This window comes from Suhomyces tanzawaensis (assembly GCF_001661415.1).
Source record: "Suhomyces tanzawaensis NRRL Y-17324 unplaced genomic scaffold CANTAscaffold_8, whole genome shotgun sequence".
NCBI classification, from domain to species: Eukaryota; Fungi; Ascomycota; class Pichiomycetes; order Serinales; family Debaryomycetaceae; genus Suhomyces; species Suhomyces tanzawaensis.
Window position 1 is genome coordinate 143,704 of NW_017963643.1, and position 19,486 is coordinate 163,189.

General features: G+C 43.4%; 8 protein-coding genes across 8 annotated transcripts; 2 read left to right on the plus strand and 6 right to left on the minus strand.

The window, feature by feature from the left end:
• Window positions 1-61: 61 nt before the first annotated feature.
• CANTADRAFT_56841 (uncharacterized protein) lies at window positions 62-949 on the plus strand (the record flags this gene model as incomplete). The annotated part of the gene is made up of 1 exon (XM_020210628.1): window positions 62-949. The coding sequence occupies one exon, from the start codon at window positions 62-64 to the stop codon at window positions 947-949; it is 888 nt and encodes a 295-aa protein (XP_020062121.1).
• A 131-nt stretch (window positions 950-1,080) lies between these two features.
• Window positions 1,081-2,810, minus strand: CANTADRAFT_27417 (RNA-binding GTPase). The gene has a single exon (XM_020208101.1). It carries the CDS (start codon window positions 2,686-2,688, stop codon window positions 1,153-1,155), a length of 1,536 nt encoding a protein of 511 aa, XP_020062122.1. The 5' UTR covers window positions 2,689-2,810; the 3' UTR covers window positions 1,081-1,152.
• A 1,269-nt stretch (window positions 2,811-4,079) lies between these two features.
• On the minus strand, window positions 4,080-6,062 carry CANTADRAFT_92153 (apyrase; the record flags this gene model as incomplete). The annotated part of the gene is made up of 1 exon (XM_020211922.1): window positions 4,080-6,062. The coding sequence occupies one exon, from the start codon at window positions 6,060-6,062 to the stop codon at window positions 4,080-4,082; it is 1,983 nt and encodes a 660-aa protein (XP_020062123.1).
• Window positions 6,063-6,236: 174 nt separating this feature from the next.
• CANTADRAFT_27419 (uncharacterized protein) lies at window positions 6,237-8,486 on the plus strand. The gene has a single exon (XM_020208102.1). It carries the CDS (start codon window positions 6,676-6,678, stop codon window positions 7,987-7,989), a length of 1,314 nt encoding a protein of 437 aa, XP_020062124.1. The 5' UTR covers window positions 6,237-6,675; the 3' UTR covers window positions 7,990-8,486.
• SEC3 (GTP-Rho binding exocyst subunit) lies at window positions 7,727-12,306 on the minus strand. Its single transcript, XM_020208103.1, has one exon. The coding sequence runs from the start codon at window positions 12,291-12,293 to the stop codon at window positions 8,157-8,159; it is 4,137 nt and encodes a 1,378-aa protein (XP_020062125.1). The 5' UTR covers window positions 12,294-12,306; the 3' UTR covers window positions 7,727-8,156.
• Window positions 12,307-12,412: 106 nt separating this feature from the next.
• On the minus strand, window positions 12,413-13,572 carry CANTADRAFT_71405 (Sec63 complex subunit). Its single transcript, XM_020211068.1, has one exon. It carries the CDS (start codon window positions 13,250-13,252, stop codon window positions 12,557-12,559), a length of 696 nt encoding a protein of 231 aa, XP_020062126.1. The 5' UTR covers window positions 13,253-13,572; the 3' UTR covers window positions 12,413-12,556.
• A 415-nt stretch (window positions 13,573-13,987) lies between these two features.
• Window positions 13,988-14,617, minus strand: MRP8 (Mrp8p; the record flags this gene model as incomplete). Its single annotated transcript, XM_020211248.1, has 1 exon — window positions 13,988-14,617. One exon carries the CDS (start codon window positions 14,615-14,617, stop codon window positions 13,988-13,990), a length of 630 nt encoding a protein of 209 aa, XP_020062127.1.
• Window positions 14,618-14,902: 285 nt separating this feature from the next.
• Window positions 14,903-19,465, minus strand: GDB1 (bifunctional 4-alpha-glucanotransferase/amylo-alpha-1,6-glucosidase; the record flags this gene model as incomplete). The annotated part of the gene is made up of 1 exon (XM_020211249.1): window positions 14,903-19,465. One exon carries the CDS (start codon window positions 19,463-19,465, stop codon window positions 14,903-14,905), a length of 4,563 nt encoding a protein of 1,520 aa, XP_020062128.1.
• Between the last annotated feature and the right edge of the window lie 21 nt (window positions 19,466-19,486).

Genomic DNA, 19,486 nt, shown 5'->3' on the forward strand with positions numbered 1-19,486 from the left:
CATGCCATTTGTGGAGAATATATAAGCCCACCATTCTGGAGACTCCATCAGCCAACTAGTCATGCCAGCACAGATTCCACACTACCACCACGACCAAATTGCAGAGAATGGATTCACAGTGATCCGCGGGTTTCTCAGTCCCCAAGAAGTCGCCCAGTACCTCGAAGCATCCGAGGCAGTGGTCCAGTTGGCCAGAGACGGTGACTGGCCTCATGTCAGAACTCGCGGCAAGCAGTTCCCACCATGGCCCAAGAACTTCAGTCCCGACATCTGGGGCGTCAGTGGCTTATTGCACCCTGACTTGGGCAAGCTCGCGTTGCCCTTCCACGAAGTGTATTCCAGTGACAAGATCTTGGACGTTGCTGGTGACATTCTTCAGATTTCGAAGGACGGCTTGTCGATGGAGTTGATGAACATGCTCATCAACCCCTTGACCAACTTTGGCTTGGACTGGCACAGAGACACCATTAAGCCTGAGGTCACCGAGGCCGAAGAGGCTGAACAGTTGGCTGATATTGGTGCTTCAGCGGCTGGTGCCCAATTCAACTTGGCCCTCACCGAGGACAAGTGCTTGATTGTGATTCCTAAGTCCCACAACAGAGTCAGGACAGCCGAGGAGCGTGAAAAGACCATAAACGGGGACCGTAAGGAGCACATCTCAGGCCAAATCACTGTGGATTTGAAACCTGGTGATATCGTTTTCTACAACAACAATATCCTTCACAGAGGCGAGTACGACTCGTCCAGCAAAAGAATCACCCTCCATGGTTCTTATGGCCACGTAGGATACGGCAAGTCCCGTGCAAAGGGAATTTTACAGCATGGCGTAGCCGAATGGCTCCCCAGGTTTGAACCTGAAACCGAAAACTTGCAGATGTTGAAGGAAAAGCTAGTCAAATTGGCTGAAGAATTCAAGGGTGTGGATGTAGGCTTTGCATTGGATGGTTAGCTCCACTAATTTCCATGATATGGCCCAGTGATGTTAATATGAATATATGATCTTACTAAATACCAATTGTTCAATTCTAGGAGAGCTGCTTCATATGGCGGAATCTAGATTTGTAGCTACGCTCGTAAAAGGGTTCCTTCAGTTAATCTTTATTACTATACATCAGCTCTGAGCTACTAGTATTGGTAACACTCATCGCTCGATTAGTTTCCAATAGTGGCGAACAAAGCATCTAAGTCAAATTCCTTTGCCCATTCGGTGACAACAGTAGTCTGCTCGACCTTTGGTGGCTCCTTTTCACCTCTCATGGAGCTCTTTGGTGCATCCAAATCCTCAGCACTTTCAGCAGTAGCCTTGGATGCCTTTGGTAAAGTCCAACCGATGATTCTACCGTCTCTCCAGTCGTTCAAAACGGCCATAGCAGCAGACTCCAAGTTTGGAATACCATGTCTGCCTAATCTTCCTCTGGTTCTGGCAACGTGGATCAAGAAATGCTTACTGAATTCATCAAGGTCAGTAGATGGAACTGGAGGTAATTGGTAGTACTCCTTCAAGCCATCTGCCATTTCGGTGTCCTTAGATAATTTCTTCAAGAGCATCTTCACGGCTGGAAGTGGGTCTATGATTTGCTTAGGTGGTAATGCTGATAATAATGCCAATTTAGCTTCCTGTTGGACCTTTGATACCTTCTTGGAGTTGACAACTTCGTCAGGGAAGACTATACCTGGGGAATCCAAGATCTTCAACTTGTTGTCAATCTTGACTTCTCTCATAGAAGTGGTGACACCAGCTTGGTTACCCACAGGACAAGCCTTTGAGCTGTTTCCGTGTCTGTTAGTCAAGGCATTTATAATGGAAGACTTACCAACATTAGGATATCCGATAACACCAACAATTATAGATCTTTTAAGGTTGGACTTAGCTGCGTAACTCTTCAATGCTTGCAATAATGAAGATGCGGTGATAGCAGAAGTCAAGTTCTTGTTGAAAGAGGTAGAATTAGCAGATCCTGGAGATGCTTTGATTGGAATTGTTGGGAAGGAAGACTTTAAGAAATCAAGCCATTGGTTCAAAGCATTAGTTGGGATCAAATCGACCTTGTTCAAAAGTAAAATCAATCTCTTTCCAGGGTTTTGCAAAACAGCTTGTTCGACCTTTCTGGATCTGGTAGCTTCTGGGTCTCTGGCGTCCAAAACGTATAAAATGACATCTGCAGAATCGACAACAGTCTTGAAGATCTTGTCGTAAGCCCTACGGGATTTGTCTAACTCAGATTTGCCTTGGTCCTCTTCATCTTCACTAAGTTCGTACTCAACGACTTCGTCGTCAGAGTCTACCATGTCATCGTCATCGGCCTCACCGTCAAAGTCCTTGGCAGCTCTCTGTGCGGACTGTAACAAAGCAGCCATTCCACCTTCACCTTCTTCTTCATCTTGATCCATGAGGTCTTCTACTTCTTCACCACGTGCTATGGCGGCTTCTTTCTCCCTTTGACGGATCAAACGTTGCTCTTCCCTCTTCTCCTTGTCCACACGACGTCCCTCTTCCAATTCGTGGATAATCTTTTCCTTGTAAGGGAAACTGGCTGGGATACCAGGATCCTTCTTGTTTCTGGACTTCCAAGTGACATCCTTCTTGGCCAACTTTCTGGTTTTTCTTTGGTGGGCAAGGGATTTCTTCTTGATACCTTCCCTCATACGGGTGGTAGTCCTCTTGGAGGTAGGCTTCTTGACTCTCATTATGCTGTGATGACTTGAGTTGTGTGTGAATAATTTTGATTTTGAAGAGGTTTTCAAGAGTGCACATGAGTGCGATGGGATGAGCTCGCGCCCCACCAAATCAGATATATGCGACGTTATCTAAAAGTCAGCCAGGACTGTCTAGAGGTAGAGATTATTGCTAAGCAACTCAACCAAGTGATTGCCAATGGTACCTTCAAAGTAGGCTTGTTTAAAATTGAGTACAACGACTTTTGAAAAATTATCAAGTCAGAATTATCACAAATATTCGTATATAAGCTATGTCACAAGATAAGAACGAGATTGCGCACGAAGTATAGAAACAGTTAAGATTTATTATAGATTCTGCAAAGGGGATAGTTTGAAAGACCAACATCTTTCATTTGTGAAGATATTGTTTTGAAGAAACTCATATGGTCTTAAAATTGTTTTGTGTAACTTTCCCGTTCTAGTCCAATTGATCTGAAAAGGCTAGCAACAGAAATGATATCGGAAGTTTGTCAGTAGGGATCAAGTCAGACGAAATAATTATCTTATTGAATGAATCTTGTAATTCTCATTTAACTAATGTAATCGCAAAAGTAAGTGTTAGAAGTAACATAACGCTACAGCGCACCGAAACACTGATACGAAGATGAAAGCGAAAGTTTACATAGTGTATTAATACTAAACTATGTGTACTCAAATGCGCTTCACGGAGGTTAAACTTCGGATAATATTTCGTGTACTTTTTATAGAATCTTGCAAAAAATTTGAAATTACCTAGAATGCATTCGAGAATCATTCGGAATTAATATATTGTTACCCCATCTATAACCATATTATCGGATTCAAAATGTGAACTAATCAGCTACTTGCCATCCCGACACATCGTGCTCTTCTGGGATGAATTCTAGGCAGCCTCCATCTTTGAAAATGGTTGTTTCTGTTTTCTTATTTCTAGAGCTGTTCTTGACGATCTTCCCAACAATCGGAAGCCTACTCACTACTACCCTTGCTTTCAATTTAGCCATGATTTTGAACTCTCTCTTCATTTCAGGAATTTCTTTCAAAAGGAGAAAACATTTGACCAACATTTCGTTAGCCGCCAACTGAAGAACCACACCTTAATAGGAAGAAAACTTGTCTCGGTTGCAAGAACCTAAGTGCACAATTAAAAAAGGTGGTATTTTGCATCCAACTAAAATACTTTTTGTATCATCCGTTTACAGATTACTTATCTTACAATCGGAACCCGGTCTATAGTCTCTGGTGTTTATTCTAACAAATAAGCCCAAATATGTAATAATGCGATTCTGTTTATGAAGTGAAGTTTGGTCAATGTATAGAATACAGTGTCAGTAAGCTTATTATCTGCCAGGACAATTTTGAAGCTTTTCAAAAACAATCACTCAACTTTTCCTGAAACTCTCTCTACTCGTATTTTCCGAGTGATAGAATGATGCATTTCTCTTTGGAACCACGAAAGGTTTGTTGAAATTAGTAAACCCATTTGGAGTATTTAAGCTACTAAAGCTCCTTGGAATTGGAGGCAGTTGCAAATATTCCGAGTCTCCATCTCCATCATTCAAGTTGATGTTCAGCCTTGTCCTCAACACTGAAGTTTGCTGCAATTTGGGACTTGTAGATAATGAAGACATGAGACCTTCTTCGAGATTAATATTCACGTCATTCTGCAAATTAATTTCCTCATACTTGTGAGCGAATTTATCAACAATAGGGATTCTAGATCCCACTGCAAAAGCAAAATTTCTTACTGGTGCAGTAAGCCTTTTGAATTTGTAGTTGTACTTGTCCCAGTTAATGGATCTAAGCTGGTAAAGAGCCAATAATAAAATGAAGAATAATAGAACTGAAAGTATCCCAAATGATGATGAGTTTCCTTCATTGTCACTGTCATCATCACTACTATAATTCTTAAGGGAGCCACCTCCAGGTATGAATGGTTTACCTGAGATTTCACTTGGAAATATCCCAACTTCAAGGGAGTCACCCGACGAACCTTCGGCATCAATCTGCGAGGACGCGAATAACAAAATCTTCCCTAAAGTCCAAGACAATTCTTCACCATTCACAGAGTCTGTTGACTTGAAAGGGACATGTTCATTGAGAACATCATCTGGGGTTGCACCGTTGTCGGGGACTTCTAATCCTAATCTTGGGAGTTCAAAACCTTCGTGCAAAACATTCAACACCCAGTTGGCTTTAAAACAGGCATCTCTGAGAAACGTGTTAGGATCCAAACCCGAATATTTTCCCTCCTTTGAATTCTCTAAAATCTGGGACCAATCACTCTCACAATATTCTTTGACTTTCTCGTTGAACTTGTGATAATTGTACTCACCTCCGCTTTGGAAAATGTCATTGGCGGTGTACCAATATTCAGAGATTCCGACAAACTTGTCTGCGTCAAAATTCATTTTGGGACCATGAACCCCGTTAAAGAGACAAGGTTCACTTTCACACGGAATATTTTTCATGAGCAATGGATATGTGTTCTTAAGACACATTTCATAGTTTCCAAGACCCTTGATATTATACTTCTTATCCATGTAGGTGTATTCGAAGGAAGCACCCTTTGGTAAACAGGGGTCATTGATGTCTTTAGCGTTATCATTCTCATAGGACGCCAAACTAATAAGACTTTTTAAGAAACGATTACGTGCCTCGTTGGCCCCGAACCCCAACCAAGTTTCCACAAATACATTCCACTTTTGAGTATCACCATTGATGTTTCTCAAGGTGACTAAGGATAAGTCTTCGTTATGCTTCTCCAATTCCTCTTTGGAAGAAGGCACAAAGGCAATTTGACTAGAAGCACCACCCATGTCCATGAAACCAATGGATTCATGCTTTTCTGCAGACAGATCGTACTCGTCAAATTGACCCATGAGGTAATTCAAGCCTAGCCATCCATACATTCCTTCTGTTTTACCATCTATGATCTGGATGTAGTCGCCACAGTTTGGGAGGTAGAAGTTGGTGTTTTGTCTTATGACGGCACAAGTTTCTTTGAGAATGGCAGTCTGCTTATCTGGAGACAACAATCTCATACCAGCAGTGGACAAGATGAAAATGGGGGTGTCGCCGTGCTGGGACGCAGGAATGATTCCCTGAGCAAACTCAATCAACTTGGAGTAGTGGTCGGACCATATCTTGGAGACCTTTGCAGGAGTGTTAAACGTCGAAATGCCGGGAGTAGTTTTGAGGGTCCAGTCTCTTTCTTGGACTATTTTTGGAGGTGATTTGAGAAGCTTGGAATCTTGGGACGCCTTCAAGGCCGCTGGATCCTCCCATTTGTAGATCTGGATCCGTGAACCCGAAGACCCCGAGTCTATGACTATACCGTACTTGGTCGAGACTTCAGTTTTCATGTTGGAGACGAATAGCGAACGAGGATGTGTCCAAAAGATGGTGCGAAGTGGCGGACAACAACGAAGTGGTGATGGTGGTGGTTAATGGCAGTTCTGGCAGCTCCAATGGGCGTAGTGTACGACTGATGGCTGTCTTCAATCTATGCACTTTTCCGTGGGCGCCTTGGGGTGATGCTCAGAGTAGGTGATCTGTCTCGATGGATCACTCCGAGTGCACTTCATCGCATGCGCACGGGCCAAAAAGTGGGTGATATAGACAGAAGGGGTCACTTACGTCAGCACACTATATAGTGGGGAACGCTTGGTCGTGTCGGATGGAGCCGGAGGGAGAGTGTAGAGTCAGAAGGTGTGTTCACTTTAGGTCGAGGGTTTGGGTGGGCCACTGGGGGAGCTCCCACAGTAACGCTTCCACGCCACAAAAGTGAGCATGTTTCCGTCCCACCTCCGCATACTCCACGCCTGGTGGTTGATTATTACGTAATCGATGACCAAGCTCACTTTCCACCCCAGACTTGGCACTCCGGAATAACCACCTAGTTCCGGTTAGCTGTTCAACCTTGCAATTGTGCCTGAAGCAACATCGTAACCAGTCCTTCCAACAACTTCCTGAGCCATGATCGTCCTACCCAATACGCCACCGCTTCCGTTAGCCACCAAAATCCGCACCAGCTTATCCGAGCTTACTACAAAGCGTTCGTCAGTGGTCACGGACTCAATTGGCAACTACAATGATTCGATCAGATATGCCGTGAATCTTGAACTGTATCTCGAAGACATTTTTCGCTTCGGAGTGGAAAGAACTCAACGGGAAGACCAAGGCGAGTTGATCCGTTCCTTTACAACCATCGAAATGGCCACCAAAGACATACCCTGGAAAGGTGTTGGGCGTAGCACTCGTTTTAGAGCGAAATTGATGAAGAAATTTGCAAGAGATGAGTCTAAAGAACTATCATGGACTTTGGCAAACGAAGTAGAAACGGTCCTAGTGTCTCTTTCATTCATCTATATCAAGATTGGGTCAGAACTCACAAACGAGCTTATCGATTCCTCCAAAGATAATGACGATACAACAAAGAAGTGGAAACAAGTAGCTGCTTTCTACAGAAAAGCCATCTCATTCAGTGCATTTGGCAAGTACGTATCTGAAATTGCCATTAGCTGTGATCTGGGCTCAATTTCACCATTGGTGTTTTTATTCATTATCAAAATAAGCGAAATTTGCATACAAATGTCTATCCTATCCAAATCCTCATGGATAAATCGCCTTTCTTTTGACATGAGTAACTCGATTTCTACAAAAAACAACGGTATGCTCTCAAGAGTGGCTATATTTATTGTGAATGAACTTGCGGCCTCGAAAGTATTGTTAAAGGAACTTGATACAACAGTATCGGAAATTGACACATCCAATTGGCAAGAATATTTGGAAGTGGTTGAAAAATACTCCAATGCATATGCTGGCCTTTTCCTTGCCATTGAAAATTACCAGCAAGACAAGCTTGGCCACGCAATTGGATTGCTCAACTTTAGTTTGTTGAATTTGCAGTCCAAAAAGGTGGAGGTAAATGATACGAAAAAGTTATCCAAGTTGAAATCGAAATATCTTATTATGAAGAATGAGAGTGTATTGAAGAGTTTAAATTCCGTCTCTACACTAAATTTTGATAAGAGTGTTTTTAACGATAAGTCAGGAATAATCTTGAATGATTTGACTTATTTGTTTGATCAATTGATTGCATTGCACTTGAAATTCACCAAAGAAAACGATAATTTAAAGTTTGATAAGGTGGTCGACTGGAGTGAAGTGCATAACGATTCGAAATGGCCCTTGGGAACTCTGATACCTACGAGCAAGGTAACTGCATATAATCCATTGGGTAATTCTAGCACAAGCAGTGAAAATCAAACAGAAGGAGGATACTATTAAAATTCAACTCGTGGCATGTTCCACTTTGGGCTGACGTATGTGATTTTGACTATCGCTATTATAAGCATTAAAGTCTGGCACTAAAATTTCCCGAAATTACATGGGATACCAAAACAGTCAAGTTCTTAGCATATATATTATAATATACACGATTTGTGAGTAAGATCTTAATGAACAGATCTGAAGATTTGCCGGACTTCCATACTGCTCACGCCTCCATCGACATCTTCAAATCCTGATCTTAATATTCTCTCCAAGCGCTTGAAATAGTCCACAAACTCCTCCTCCGTATCCTTCCACAATCTATCTAACAAATCCTTTTCAAACATATCCTTGCCGATTATGAAATGTTTCTCCAATTTCTTTTCGATATCTTCCACTTTTAGTGTCAAATCCTTATGATTGTATCCACTCAAGAGGGATTTGATGAACTTTTTGTTGTACTTCTTAGGTTTACCATTATTCATCTTTTCCAAGGCTTCATAATTAGTAATGAACTCAATCAATTTGCCAATGCTCTTCGTTAAAATTCTTTGGAAGTATGTCTTTTCCACCTTGTCAAAAATTTCCTGAAGTCTCAGCTTAAATACCTTCAAATTCACTGTACTAAAAGCCTCCAATTGTTGTAAAATGTAGTAAATGTTTTGCAAGATGTTGATGTTACGGTATTCTCTTTCCTTGTCATCAAACTCGTGATTCTTAAGTAATGGATCATCCTTCGTAAACAAGTCCACAAGTGACGCAGCGATATCCGCATAAGATGAATCGAGCATCGAGCGAACCAGAGTGTCAGCCAAATTGTGATTGTTCTCCAATGAAGATTCAATAATTAGTAATAATTGATTGACGTTTTTGATTGCTGGTAAAATTCCACCCTTGGCCATAACCATTGAGTTATTAATATTCTCAATTTGACTTCTAATGAATTTGTTCCATCCGTTCCTGAACTTATCAATCATCTTCTTCAAGAAATTAAATGTGAGGTATTCCAGGTTAGGTACATTTGTGTACTCATTGAAAGCAGTTTCCAAGTATATCAATATAATTGGCAAGTTGAGCTCGACAGGGTTGATCTTCTTCAAAATGACATTAATAAAATTTCCAAAGATAGATGTCATATGTGCAATCAACTCATTAGTCGAGAAAGTCTGGTCTTTCGATAATCTTTCGATCTGAGTGCTTGGCATTTCATCCAAAAACTCTCTTCTCTCTCTGTATGGATGAGCTTGAACAAATTCGTTGAAATCCAATGTATTAGATTTATCATAATGGAAATATGCTGCCACGAAGAACTGTACATTAACAATCAAATCCTTAGTTTCTTCAATAATCTCCATGATCACCTTTGGATCCTCAATCTCGTTAGAATTTTGAGTTTTGTATTTCTTGAGATTATCCAAGTGTTGTTGAATCTGCTCAGTGTCGTCGTTACTTCCACTGTGGCCCAACTTACTAATCTTTCTAGATAATCTTAATGTTCTTGATTTCTTGAGTTCAACCGGGGTAGATGGATCAGATTGAATTGGAGCTGCTGTAGTGAATGTGATTCCCTTGATCTTATTCCTTATCAAATTTTCCAAGAACTCCTCCAATTGTTGACTAAAGTAATCATTCAATTGTTGGAAATTGACCAGATCCACGTCTTTGACAAAATAAGTTATACTGGAATATATCAAGAGGTTATTCAACTCTCTGAGAAGTGCACTTGGTCTGAAAACTGTTAAGTTTTCACTGAGCTGTCCGACAATTGTCTTAAACTGAATGCACGAGAAATTATTAAAATGCTTAATAAATCGAGTCGCAACCTTTTCATAAGTAGCCCTGTATTGAATCAAGGCCCTCATTGAGCTCAAATCATTGTCTTCGTCGTTTCTGATAGTACCAAGTGCATCATACAATTTCAATAATCTTTTCTCCAAGCTCTCGAGCTTATTCAAGCGCTCGAAATCTTTAAAATCCTCAATTGCTCTCAAATCATCTTGATTAATGCTCACCTTATCAAGAATACCTTTGAGATCTTTGAAAAGAATTTTCTTGTTGATAGATTTGACCTGGAGACCTTGCGAATCGTTCTCAATTTGATTGATGTCGCTAGCTAAGAATTTGAAATCTACCTCCATCTTTTTGAAAATTTGAGTGAAATTCTCAATTTCACCGATCGAGACAATCATATCGTTACTTGCTTCATTCTTGCTGAAGTCAAGTCCTATAAGTTCTTTAACATTCTTCTGCTTGACATTGTTAAGCTCTTTGCTAAGCTTTTTTACTAATGAATCTGAAGTATCCAAAATAGACCAGTTGACTTCTTCCAAAATTTCTTCAAGCTCTGAATCTTTCTCAACTGGAACCAAGGCTTCCTTTTTTCTTATTTTCAACTCAGATTCTATCTGAGCAGTTTCATTTTGTGTGAACATACTCTCATCCTCTTCCATTGAATGACCCGGGTCGGTTGGTACAGTTTGGGATAAATTAGATGGCTTCACCGACCGCTGCCTATTCACAAACAATTCTTCGGTTTCATTCAAGTCGTCGCTACCTTCCATCAGAGTATCGTTAAGATCAATTTCTGATTGTTTGAATTGGAATGAATTATCAACAGACTCGCTACCTCCAAAAGACAATTGGGAATCCAACAAATCTTCAATTTCCTGAATGGAAGAGTCTATCATATCTGTTCTATCTTCGATATTGGTGGATTCTCCTATGATACCTTGAGTGGTATTTATCCCCAAACCCTTCGCGTTAATTTCAGATTCGATGTTAGGCTGGGTACCCCGTCTCTTGTAGCCTACGATGGGAGTTTTCTCACCGTCACTTTCATCTGTAATTTCTTCAATTCCGAAATCAGGAGACATTGTGGTAGGTTTTGGTGGTTTTGGTAAGGATTCCCCAAATTCTCTGATTAAATCATCCGAATTATTAGGGTTACCCAAACGGTTTTCCAACCGATTTGCCAAGGCTGCAGAGTTTTCCAATCCTTCAGAGACATTTCTTTGACCAGGGGCGGAAGTTGAGACGTTCGGCTTGAATTTTCTTAGTGGTGAGGTTTCTCCTGACTCCTTGGCATATTGATGTAATCTCTCTGGGGAGTAGTTCTGTTTTTGTGGTGAATTGGTAAACACAAAGCTATGAGGATCTGTATCTTCTGTATTAGATTTAGTGTCATCTTCCCTGGTAGAATATGGAGACCTTTGCTTGTATGGGTGCGATTGTAATGCTGGAGTCGTTGCTTCCCTATCAGTGCTGTACATACTAGTGTGGACTGCAGAAGGAGCGGTCGAGGTATCCGCAGTTGTTGTTCCTGATCGATCCAGCAGGATAACATTCATGGGTTTCAGAGGCAATTGACCATTGGAGGTAAAGTCGAAACCAGGGTAGTAGTCTGCAGCATTTTTAGCAGGTTTGGGCTCTGCAGGAAGAACAGGATTTGGTAAGTTTTTCCTCTTCAACGATTTGGATTTCAATAATGCAGGATCGGGCACAGGCTCGTTGAGAACGATATCCTGGTTTCCGGGAACGGCGTTAGGAGTAGGACTGTTAACGAGTGGCTTGTGAACAGGAGTAGGAGGCAATTGCAATTCCTGAAGTGTGAACCCATGGAGCTCGGGATATCTACCGGTGAAGCCTCCGTAAGCGTTGGCCAACGTCCGAACAAATTTCCAGATTCTTTCCATGTTTTCTTCGACTCTCCAGAAATAGTCTTTGTTGAGGGATAGTATTATGCCATTTGCGCCGGCCCGAGATATAGATTTGAGCTCGTCCAAGTCCCAGGTACGTCCAATCTGATAGATTTTCTTTGCGTCATTGAACTTACCCTTTTGCAAGAGGACTCGTCCCGACTGTTTGACACACATCACGATCACTCTGGGCTTGACGGACCCAAGTTTGCTGGGAGGAAGGTTTTCCGGAGGAGGCTGAGAGGGAAATGCTGAGAACTCGGTGATGGCAAGATGGGTTTGGTACGATATCTCGGGAACCCGCTTGCCAGACTTGGAGATGGTGTACTGGGAATAGCAGTCTGAGATCAATTTGTCGGACACAGAACGTCTCTGTCTCATGTGATCCTGAAGCGGTGGTGGCGGGCCATTGGGACCTCCTTGTGGGGGGCCAGGGTTGTGTCGTGGCATTCTTGCGTTGGGAGGGATTGGCTGTGGTGGTCCTCCTGGTACGCCCATTGGCCGAGGGTAGCCTGGTTGGGGAATTGGGGCACCACGAGGTGCCATGCCTTGGGGAGGACGCTGGCCTGGACGTGCCGCTGGGCCCAGGCCTGGCGGGTTGTTGGGGTGGACGCCTCTGGGGTACATTGATAGTTGGAGGTGTTTGTAGATCAGGCAAATCAACAGTCGCAACGAGGTAGTGCGAATTAGCGAGAGCGCGAGACGGAATGGTGAGTTCTCGCTAGAGTGGGGAGTGCTGTAGGGAGAAGTCCTGCTAGAAAAGGGAGGGTGGGGAGGTCTCTCAGCAGAGGCGTTTTAGCCATGGTTACGCCTGTGTTGGCCAGGGAATAACCTCTACAACTCTACAGTTTCGGCTGTTCGTTACGTATGCGTGGCTATACTATACTACTCTATTCAGGCTTGGACTCAGCAAGTACCTTGGGCTCCTCCTCAGGCTTGGACTCCTTCGTTTGCTTCACGTCCTTGACCTCTTTCACTTCTTTCTCCTTCTCATTCACCTCCTCGGTCTTGGCCACGTAATGCTCCCACATGTGGGACAAGGTCTTGGCCCTGTCGTCCAATGCATACAATCTTCTCCTCAAGGCCTCGTTGAAGCAAATCTCCTGGGCCACAGGAAAGAAGGTCTGGACCCAGCCCTTCTTGTAAGACTCGGTCTCTTGAACAATGTCCTTGAGCTCCAACTCCTGGAACTTGGTTTGGATTTGGTACTGCTGGAACACCTCGTCTCCCACCAATCCGTCCTGGTACAACTTGGTGTACACAGGCTCGTTTTCCTTGAGCTTCATCGATCTGCGGATGGCCTCCACGGCTCTTCTCAAGAGAGCGGCCTTCATCACCTTCTCGTGGGGCTTCTGGTCCTTGGGAATGTCGGGGTTCTGGTACTGGACCTTCAAGTACTCGTACAACGTGGCTGTGTGGTTCTCGGGGAAAATGGGTTCCACCTTGGTCAACTTCTTCAATGCCCTTCTTCTGTAGACCACGGAAAACGTGACGAAAATGGACACCAACACGGCCACATAGATTATGGGCGTGAAGATGGAGATCTTGATCTGCTCCTGAACGGGCTCTGTGGTTTCTTCGGCCATTGGGATACGTGTTTGGAAAACCAGTCAACCTCTATTAGTACACGTCGATGAAAAGTGTTTACGCAGGCACGACGGTTTGACTGCGACAATAATTGCGACTGTCGCAACTGCCTGAAATTGGGGGAGAATGACAAGAGGTGGGTTGGATGGTAGGCCAGGCACCGAATCCATTTGCCGAAGTCACGAAACTATAGCTTTTACTTGGAGGGGTCTAGTCGGACAGTTCCAGTCGAATTGCAGGGTCTAGCATGACTGTTGATCTATCACAGACATAGGGTGAGCGTATCCCACTCTAATTGCACCAATTGGTTGGCCTAGCACTCTACTGGACAATTGAGTGGAATATACATTGTAACTCTATCAAGGAGAACTCAAACTTATTGAAGATCGTATATCTTTTATTTATCGAGTGATGGACTGTTGTTCCATCAATTCATGTAATTGAATGCGTTGTGGAGCAAATACAGAATCTAGGAAAAGTACAACTGGACTACCCCTAAAACTTTAGCACAAGTAAAAGTGATGGCATTCATTACCTGCTGACTTCTAGCCCTTACGACCTACAATCTATTCAACGGATTACTTACCATACCTGCTGAAAATGGCACATGGTATTGCAGCTCTTGGCCGTCCCAGTCTCGCAGCCAAACCCTGTTGGTTAGTTGCTTCCATCCCTACTCAGTTTATTCGGTTTATCTCATTTGCAAATATTTATGTAGCCAGTTGGGAGACTTCTCACCATGTGTTAGTCTTCCTCCAAGTCAATCCCAAGTACCTTGCCAACTCCTCGTGGACCTCTACAATTTGGCCCTCGGAGAAGCTATCCACGACTGCCTGGTCAAGAGGAAAGGCAACTTCGGCCAGCAAAGCCGCTTGGGCCTGTTGCACATCGACACCCTCGCTGGCAACCAATGCATCGATTTCGGGCTGGTTCGGCAAGATGATCTCGTAGAAGGTGGCCAACTCCACCACGCTCCGTTTGCCCAAGCTGGCAAACTCGTCATACGTGGCTGGGAACTTGATCTCGGCAACGGGCTCTTCGCCATCCTTGTTGGTCAACGGAGCAACCGGTCTCTCGTCGCCCTGCTTCAACTGGACATTGAACAAACGTCTTATGGAACGCTCTTCCAGGGCATCCAATTGGGCCTGTAATTCCCCCACAAGCTGAACAATGTCGTCGTTGGTCACGTAGTCGTCCAAGTCCACCTTGGGGCCAGACTCCGCCAGCATCTTCAGCTTAACATCTTTGATTTGGTTCTCGATAAGCTGCTTCCCCGTTTGGGCAATGAGCTTCGATTGCTTCTCCACCACGGCTGAAAGCGCCTCGATCTTGGCGAGCAATTCCTCGTTGGTAGGAGTAGACATGGCGTGTTGATGGAGAGATTTCGATCCTGATTCAGATTTACGCGCTAGATGGTAAATGGAGCGAGAAACTAAATTAGACTAGAGGGACCCGTGCTGGAGCCTTTGAAACTACGCTTACAGAAAGGTTCCATGGAGGGAAAGGGGCTGTTTGGGGGTGAGGTTAGTATGAGAAAGAATTGGTTCACGTAATTGCCGGTTTTACCGGATTTTCCAAGTCTACACAAATAATTGAAATCAATGGTTCACTCTAAATCTACTATAACGTTCTAAAAAAAGCAGTTCTCCCTAAGCATTGTGGTACTCCTTATTGGTCCACAAGTCGTAGTACAAGTCCAACAAACAGCCAGTACTCCAGGCTTGCGAAGGACTAGAGTCGCCACAGAAGGCACCATCCTTGTTGGTCAACTCGGTCAAGCCGGCCCATGGACTTTCATTAATCCACTTGATGTGGCCCTGGAGTCTGTCATTAAGGGCAGTCAATATCTCGATGGAAGGCTCGCCTTCCTTGTTTTGACTGACAGACTTGTTCTGTAAATAATTAAAGTACAAGAAAGCCCTCAAGAAGTAACCAGTACACCAAACCCATTCAGGTCCCTGGTGGTAATTTCTACCCTTTGACGTGGCAAAGTCTTCACTGTCCTCACCATTGTTGTAATATGGTCTGTAGTTGTAATCAGATGGATCTAACGTTCTCATACCAACAGGACCTCTAATGACCTTGTCGGCCAATTGCAATGCACCCAAAGCTTTGGAGGGCGTAAACAATTCAGGAGCAGCAACCATGGCAATGGGGAAATTAGCCCTTAATTGGTAATCCTCGTATGGCTTACCTGAGCGGTACAAATCCTTGTAAATGCCCCTTCTGTTCACAATAGAAGGATCAACTTCATATTGATCGTCTTCAGAGACTTCCGTGGGCACGTAGAAGTGCTTCTCGAAATTGTCTTGCAACAATTGTTCCCATTCTTTAAGAGAGATTTTGTCACCATCTGGCTTCTCAACTTCAGTGTATTCGAATTTGCCCTCAGCATTTAACTCATTCACGAATCTTAATGTACCCTTCAACAAACCTTGAAGTTCGATGGCAGCACCATCTCTTGGGGTACCAGGAACTCCCTTAGAGTTAGCCTTAGAGCTTTCACCCATCTTATCCATCCAGGTTCCACAGTTGTATTGAGAACCACCATGAACCAACCCGGTGTTCCAGTCAACATACACCTCGACATTGAACCCTTCGTCGGTCATTTGAGAATCCAAATTAGGACCTGCGTTGGCTTCACGGTACTTAATTCCCTTAGCATGACGAGCCAAAATTTCATAAATCACATCTCTGATTGATGTCTCATAACTAAAGGCTCTCTCATCATCGTATGGTATATAAGTATCATCCAATGGGAATCTTCTTTTCACTTTTTCGTCCAAAATGTCAATTCCGTTTGGAGCGTTCTTGACATAATCTTGAATGGCAAAGAGGAAGAACCAAGCTGCATCTCTAGCATTGTAACGAGGGTTCCTTCCGGCATCCAATAAGTTTGGAATTAAACCGTGCTTTAATGTTTGAGCAAAGCCCAAAATATGTTGCTTTGCATCCTCAAATCTTCCTGGAACCAACAACAAACCTCTAAAAGAAATGAAAACATCTCTTCCCCAACATCTCATATAGTCATTACTGAAGTGTGGTAACCCAGCAGCAATGCATGGAGATTGTTCAGTAGCCTTGAGAGAGGTATTGTTCATTCTTCCGACCATTTGTATAGAAGTCAATGCCAACTTCTGGACAAAATTGGTACCCGCTTGAATTTGTTTTACATCAAAATTTCTTAAGGCTCTGAATCTAGCGGCTTCGTAAGCAATTCCAACTACCAAGGCAAAGTAATGAGGTCTCAAGAAGTATGGAACAATTCTGATTGCATCAATTCTTGCTCTCAACCACTCTTGAAACTTGGCTAAACCCTTGGAATTCTTAGCATACTTGTCCAATCTGTTCACCACACTGTCCAATGCCCATTCGCCTTCTCTCAAATGATCACAAATTGGGTGCCCTAAGTTATTCTCCCAGATGACATGTTTCAAAGCGAGATTCCATCCCTCCAAACCAGCGTAAGTCAAGGTGCCCCATTTAGGAATGTTGTATGGGCCATCACTTCCACCACTTGCATCGCGTTCTTCGGGTTCACAGCGGTACAATAAAGCATTCAAATCATACAAGTCCAAGTCCTGTGAAGCTTCAATTGCACCTTCTTTCACAAATTTGTCTAAAGAAGCGTCAACCTTAGGTATTTCAGTAGAGAAAACGGCAATGGAACCAGGAGTAAAAGTTTGGTCAACTTGAATGATTGCATCATCGCCATCGTACTTGATTTCAGGCGAAGGAATAACCTCGACCTTTGCAGGAATTCCGGTAATGTATTTGTCATCATGTTTATACTCTCCTGTAACCTTAAGTGTGTAGGCAAATTCGCTCTTTACCTTTGTTCCTCCTAACACACATGGAGACAAGATTTGATCACCAACATCTTTGTTAAACTTGGTTCTAGCAACCAAAAACCAACCCTTTCCAGTCCTAGAATTATGTCTTTGAATTGTGATGTATTGACCTTCATGATGGATGTACATTTCATGATCTCTTGATATATCCACACTTTCAGCAGCCAAATCAGCTCTGATTTGATTGAGCTTTTGTTTGACCTCACCAATACCATTATCTGACAGAGCATATTGTCTCTTTTCGCCAACAACGTCCAATAAGGCAGGATAAATTTCGTCATAACCATAAACGGAACCGACAGCTGAAGAACAAAATGCTACCAATGCCGCGTTGGGTAAAGTATCTTCTGGAGTTCTCTTTTGGTTTGGTGTCTCATTGTCGTGAGTACAGTCCATAAACAATGCATGAGGAGCTTGACTGGTCAATGTTTTGGGTATTTCTAATTCTGTGTAAGAATCAATGTATGATGCCTTCTTTGGTTCGTTTGTTGCTGGATACGCAAAATCATCTAATGGCAACCAAGTTAATGAACCAATTGGTCTTCCACCATGCTTATGAACCAATGTGGATAACTCTGCCACGCTCCAGGCTTGCATGGCTTCTCTGATAAGACTATTAATAGCCAATCTTTCAACAAATATTTTATCCATTTCTTCAGACCCACTAAATAATTCAGCTACAACATATAAGTCTGGGTTAACTGATCTAGCAGCATCAAGAAGAACCTCGCCAACGTGGAGTGGAGTTGAGTGGCAGTTATCAATTCTGAATCCATTGAAGAGAGATGCACACTGCTTGGTATACTCAATCATTCTATCCCATAAAGTTGGTGAGTCTTCTCTCTTCTCCCCATATCTCAATTTGATACAATCACCCCAAACAATCACTTCTCTTCTCAAGTATGCCTTCGATTGATCGGATGCAAAGTCAACTAATGGGTTTCCACCCCAGATCCATCCGTTGTTAGCGAGCGCCCATTTTTTTCCCTGTGCATCTTCGAATCTAGTGAAGTATGGCTCCGTTAATGGTGCTTTTTTAGTGACAGGTCCCCACTTGGGTCCATTGCTCTCCAATCTAAGGAACTTGATTCTTCCTGATAATTGATCCTTGATGGCCTTAACGTCATCGTCAAAAGTTTTGTATAAAGGAGCATTAATTTCATCGATGATCTTCCCAGCCCTGTCCTTAATAGTTCCGAAGTCAGTACCTTCGCTGTATAATGAGTACAAGATGCCCAAGAATTTGCTGATATCCAACTTGTTGGCAAATCTTTCTCTCAAGATGACCTTTTCATTTTGATTAGCAATTGATAAGGTGTAATCAGCGAGGGCTTTCAAGTCGTTGGTGTTGAGATCGCCTGGGATCTCAACAGGGGAGACCTTGGAGTTTTGCTGTTGCTCAAGCTCGTCAAGAATGACACTTCTGTTAAACACGTAATATTGCCATAACTCCAATTTCTCGAGAACGTGGACCGAGATCGCTTCTACCAAGGTCTTGATATCGCCCTCAGATTTAATATCGGTAGGGAGGCCCAAGGACTCAAGATCTTCGGAGAATTTAAGCAAGGCTTCATCCAATTCGATTGCAGAAGTAAGGTGAGGTGCTGTTTCTGCGTTGTAGCCCGCATCAGGAGCGTCTCTGATCCAAGCAGAGTTATTGGCGGTGTGATTCCAGACCACGTCAGTCAACGAAAGCAAGCCATGCTTTCCCAACACGGACGACACGGTCTTGGCAGCCTGGTCGTTGCTATCAAATATTTCCGGGTCAAATCTCAACTGGTCATAGATGGAGTAGGGGGACTGGGATTCGCCTCGTTCCTGCAACGGGGTGAAATGGATCATATTGTAGCCCTTTTTGGCGACATTGGCAAAGAAATCGTCCCAGTTGGCTAATGGCCCAACCCATTTGGACACCACGGTCTCGATATTAACGGCATTGAAAGCGACAAACTCGCCGTTGATGTTCAAGTTGGGGGGCACCGTGAAGTAGAACTTGTCGGTGGAGGCAGTTTTGCCGTCGCTGTCGGTGTACTCGATGTAGTAGTTGTAAGCGCCAGGCTTGTGGATCGACACCGGAATGGTGACATCGTTGTGGAAGGAGCTGTCGATGGGGTACTTGACGTAGGTGTTTCTGTCGAACTGGGTGTTGTATTCCTTGGGAACATTGACGTGGAGAACCCCATTTTTGGATACCGCCGAGGCAGCAGTCAATTGGAACTGCAACTCAAAGAGTTCATCTCCGTGGGAAAACTCCTTGGGCAATGCCAACGAGGGCAAGATCAACACCCCATTCTTGACAGCACCGTTGTCTACTGGCTGTCCGGTGTTGCTTAGACGGAAGAGAATGGTCCGCTTAGTCATGGCTGGTGGATTGAGTGGGTG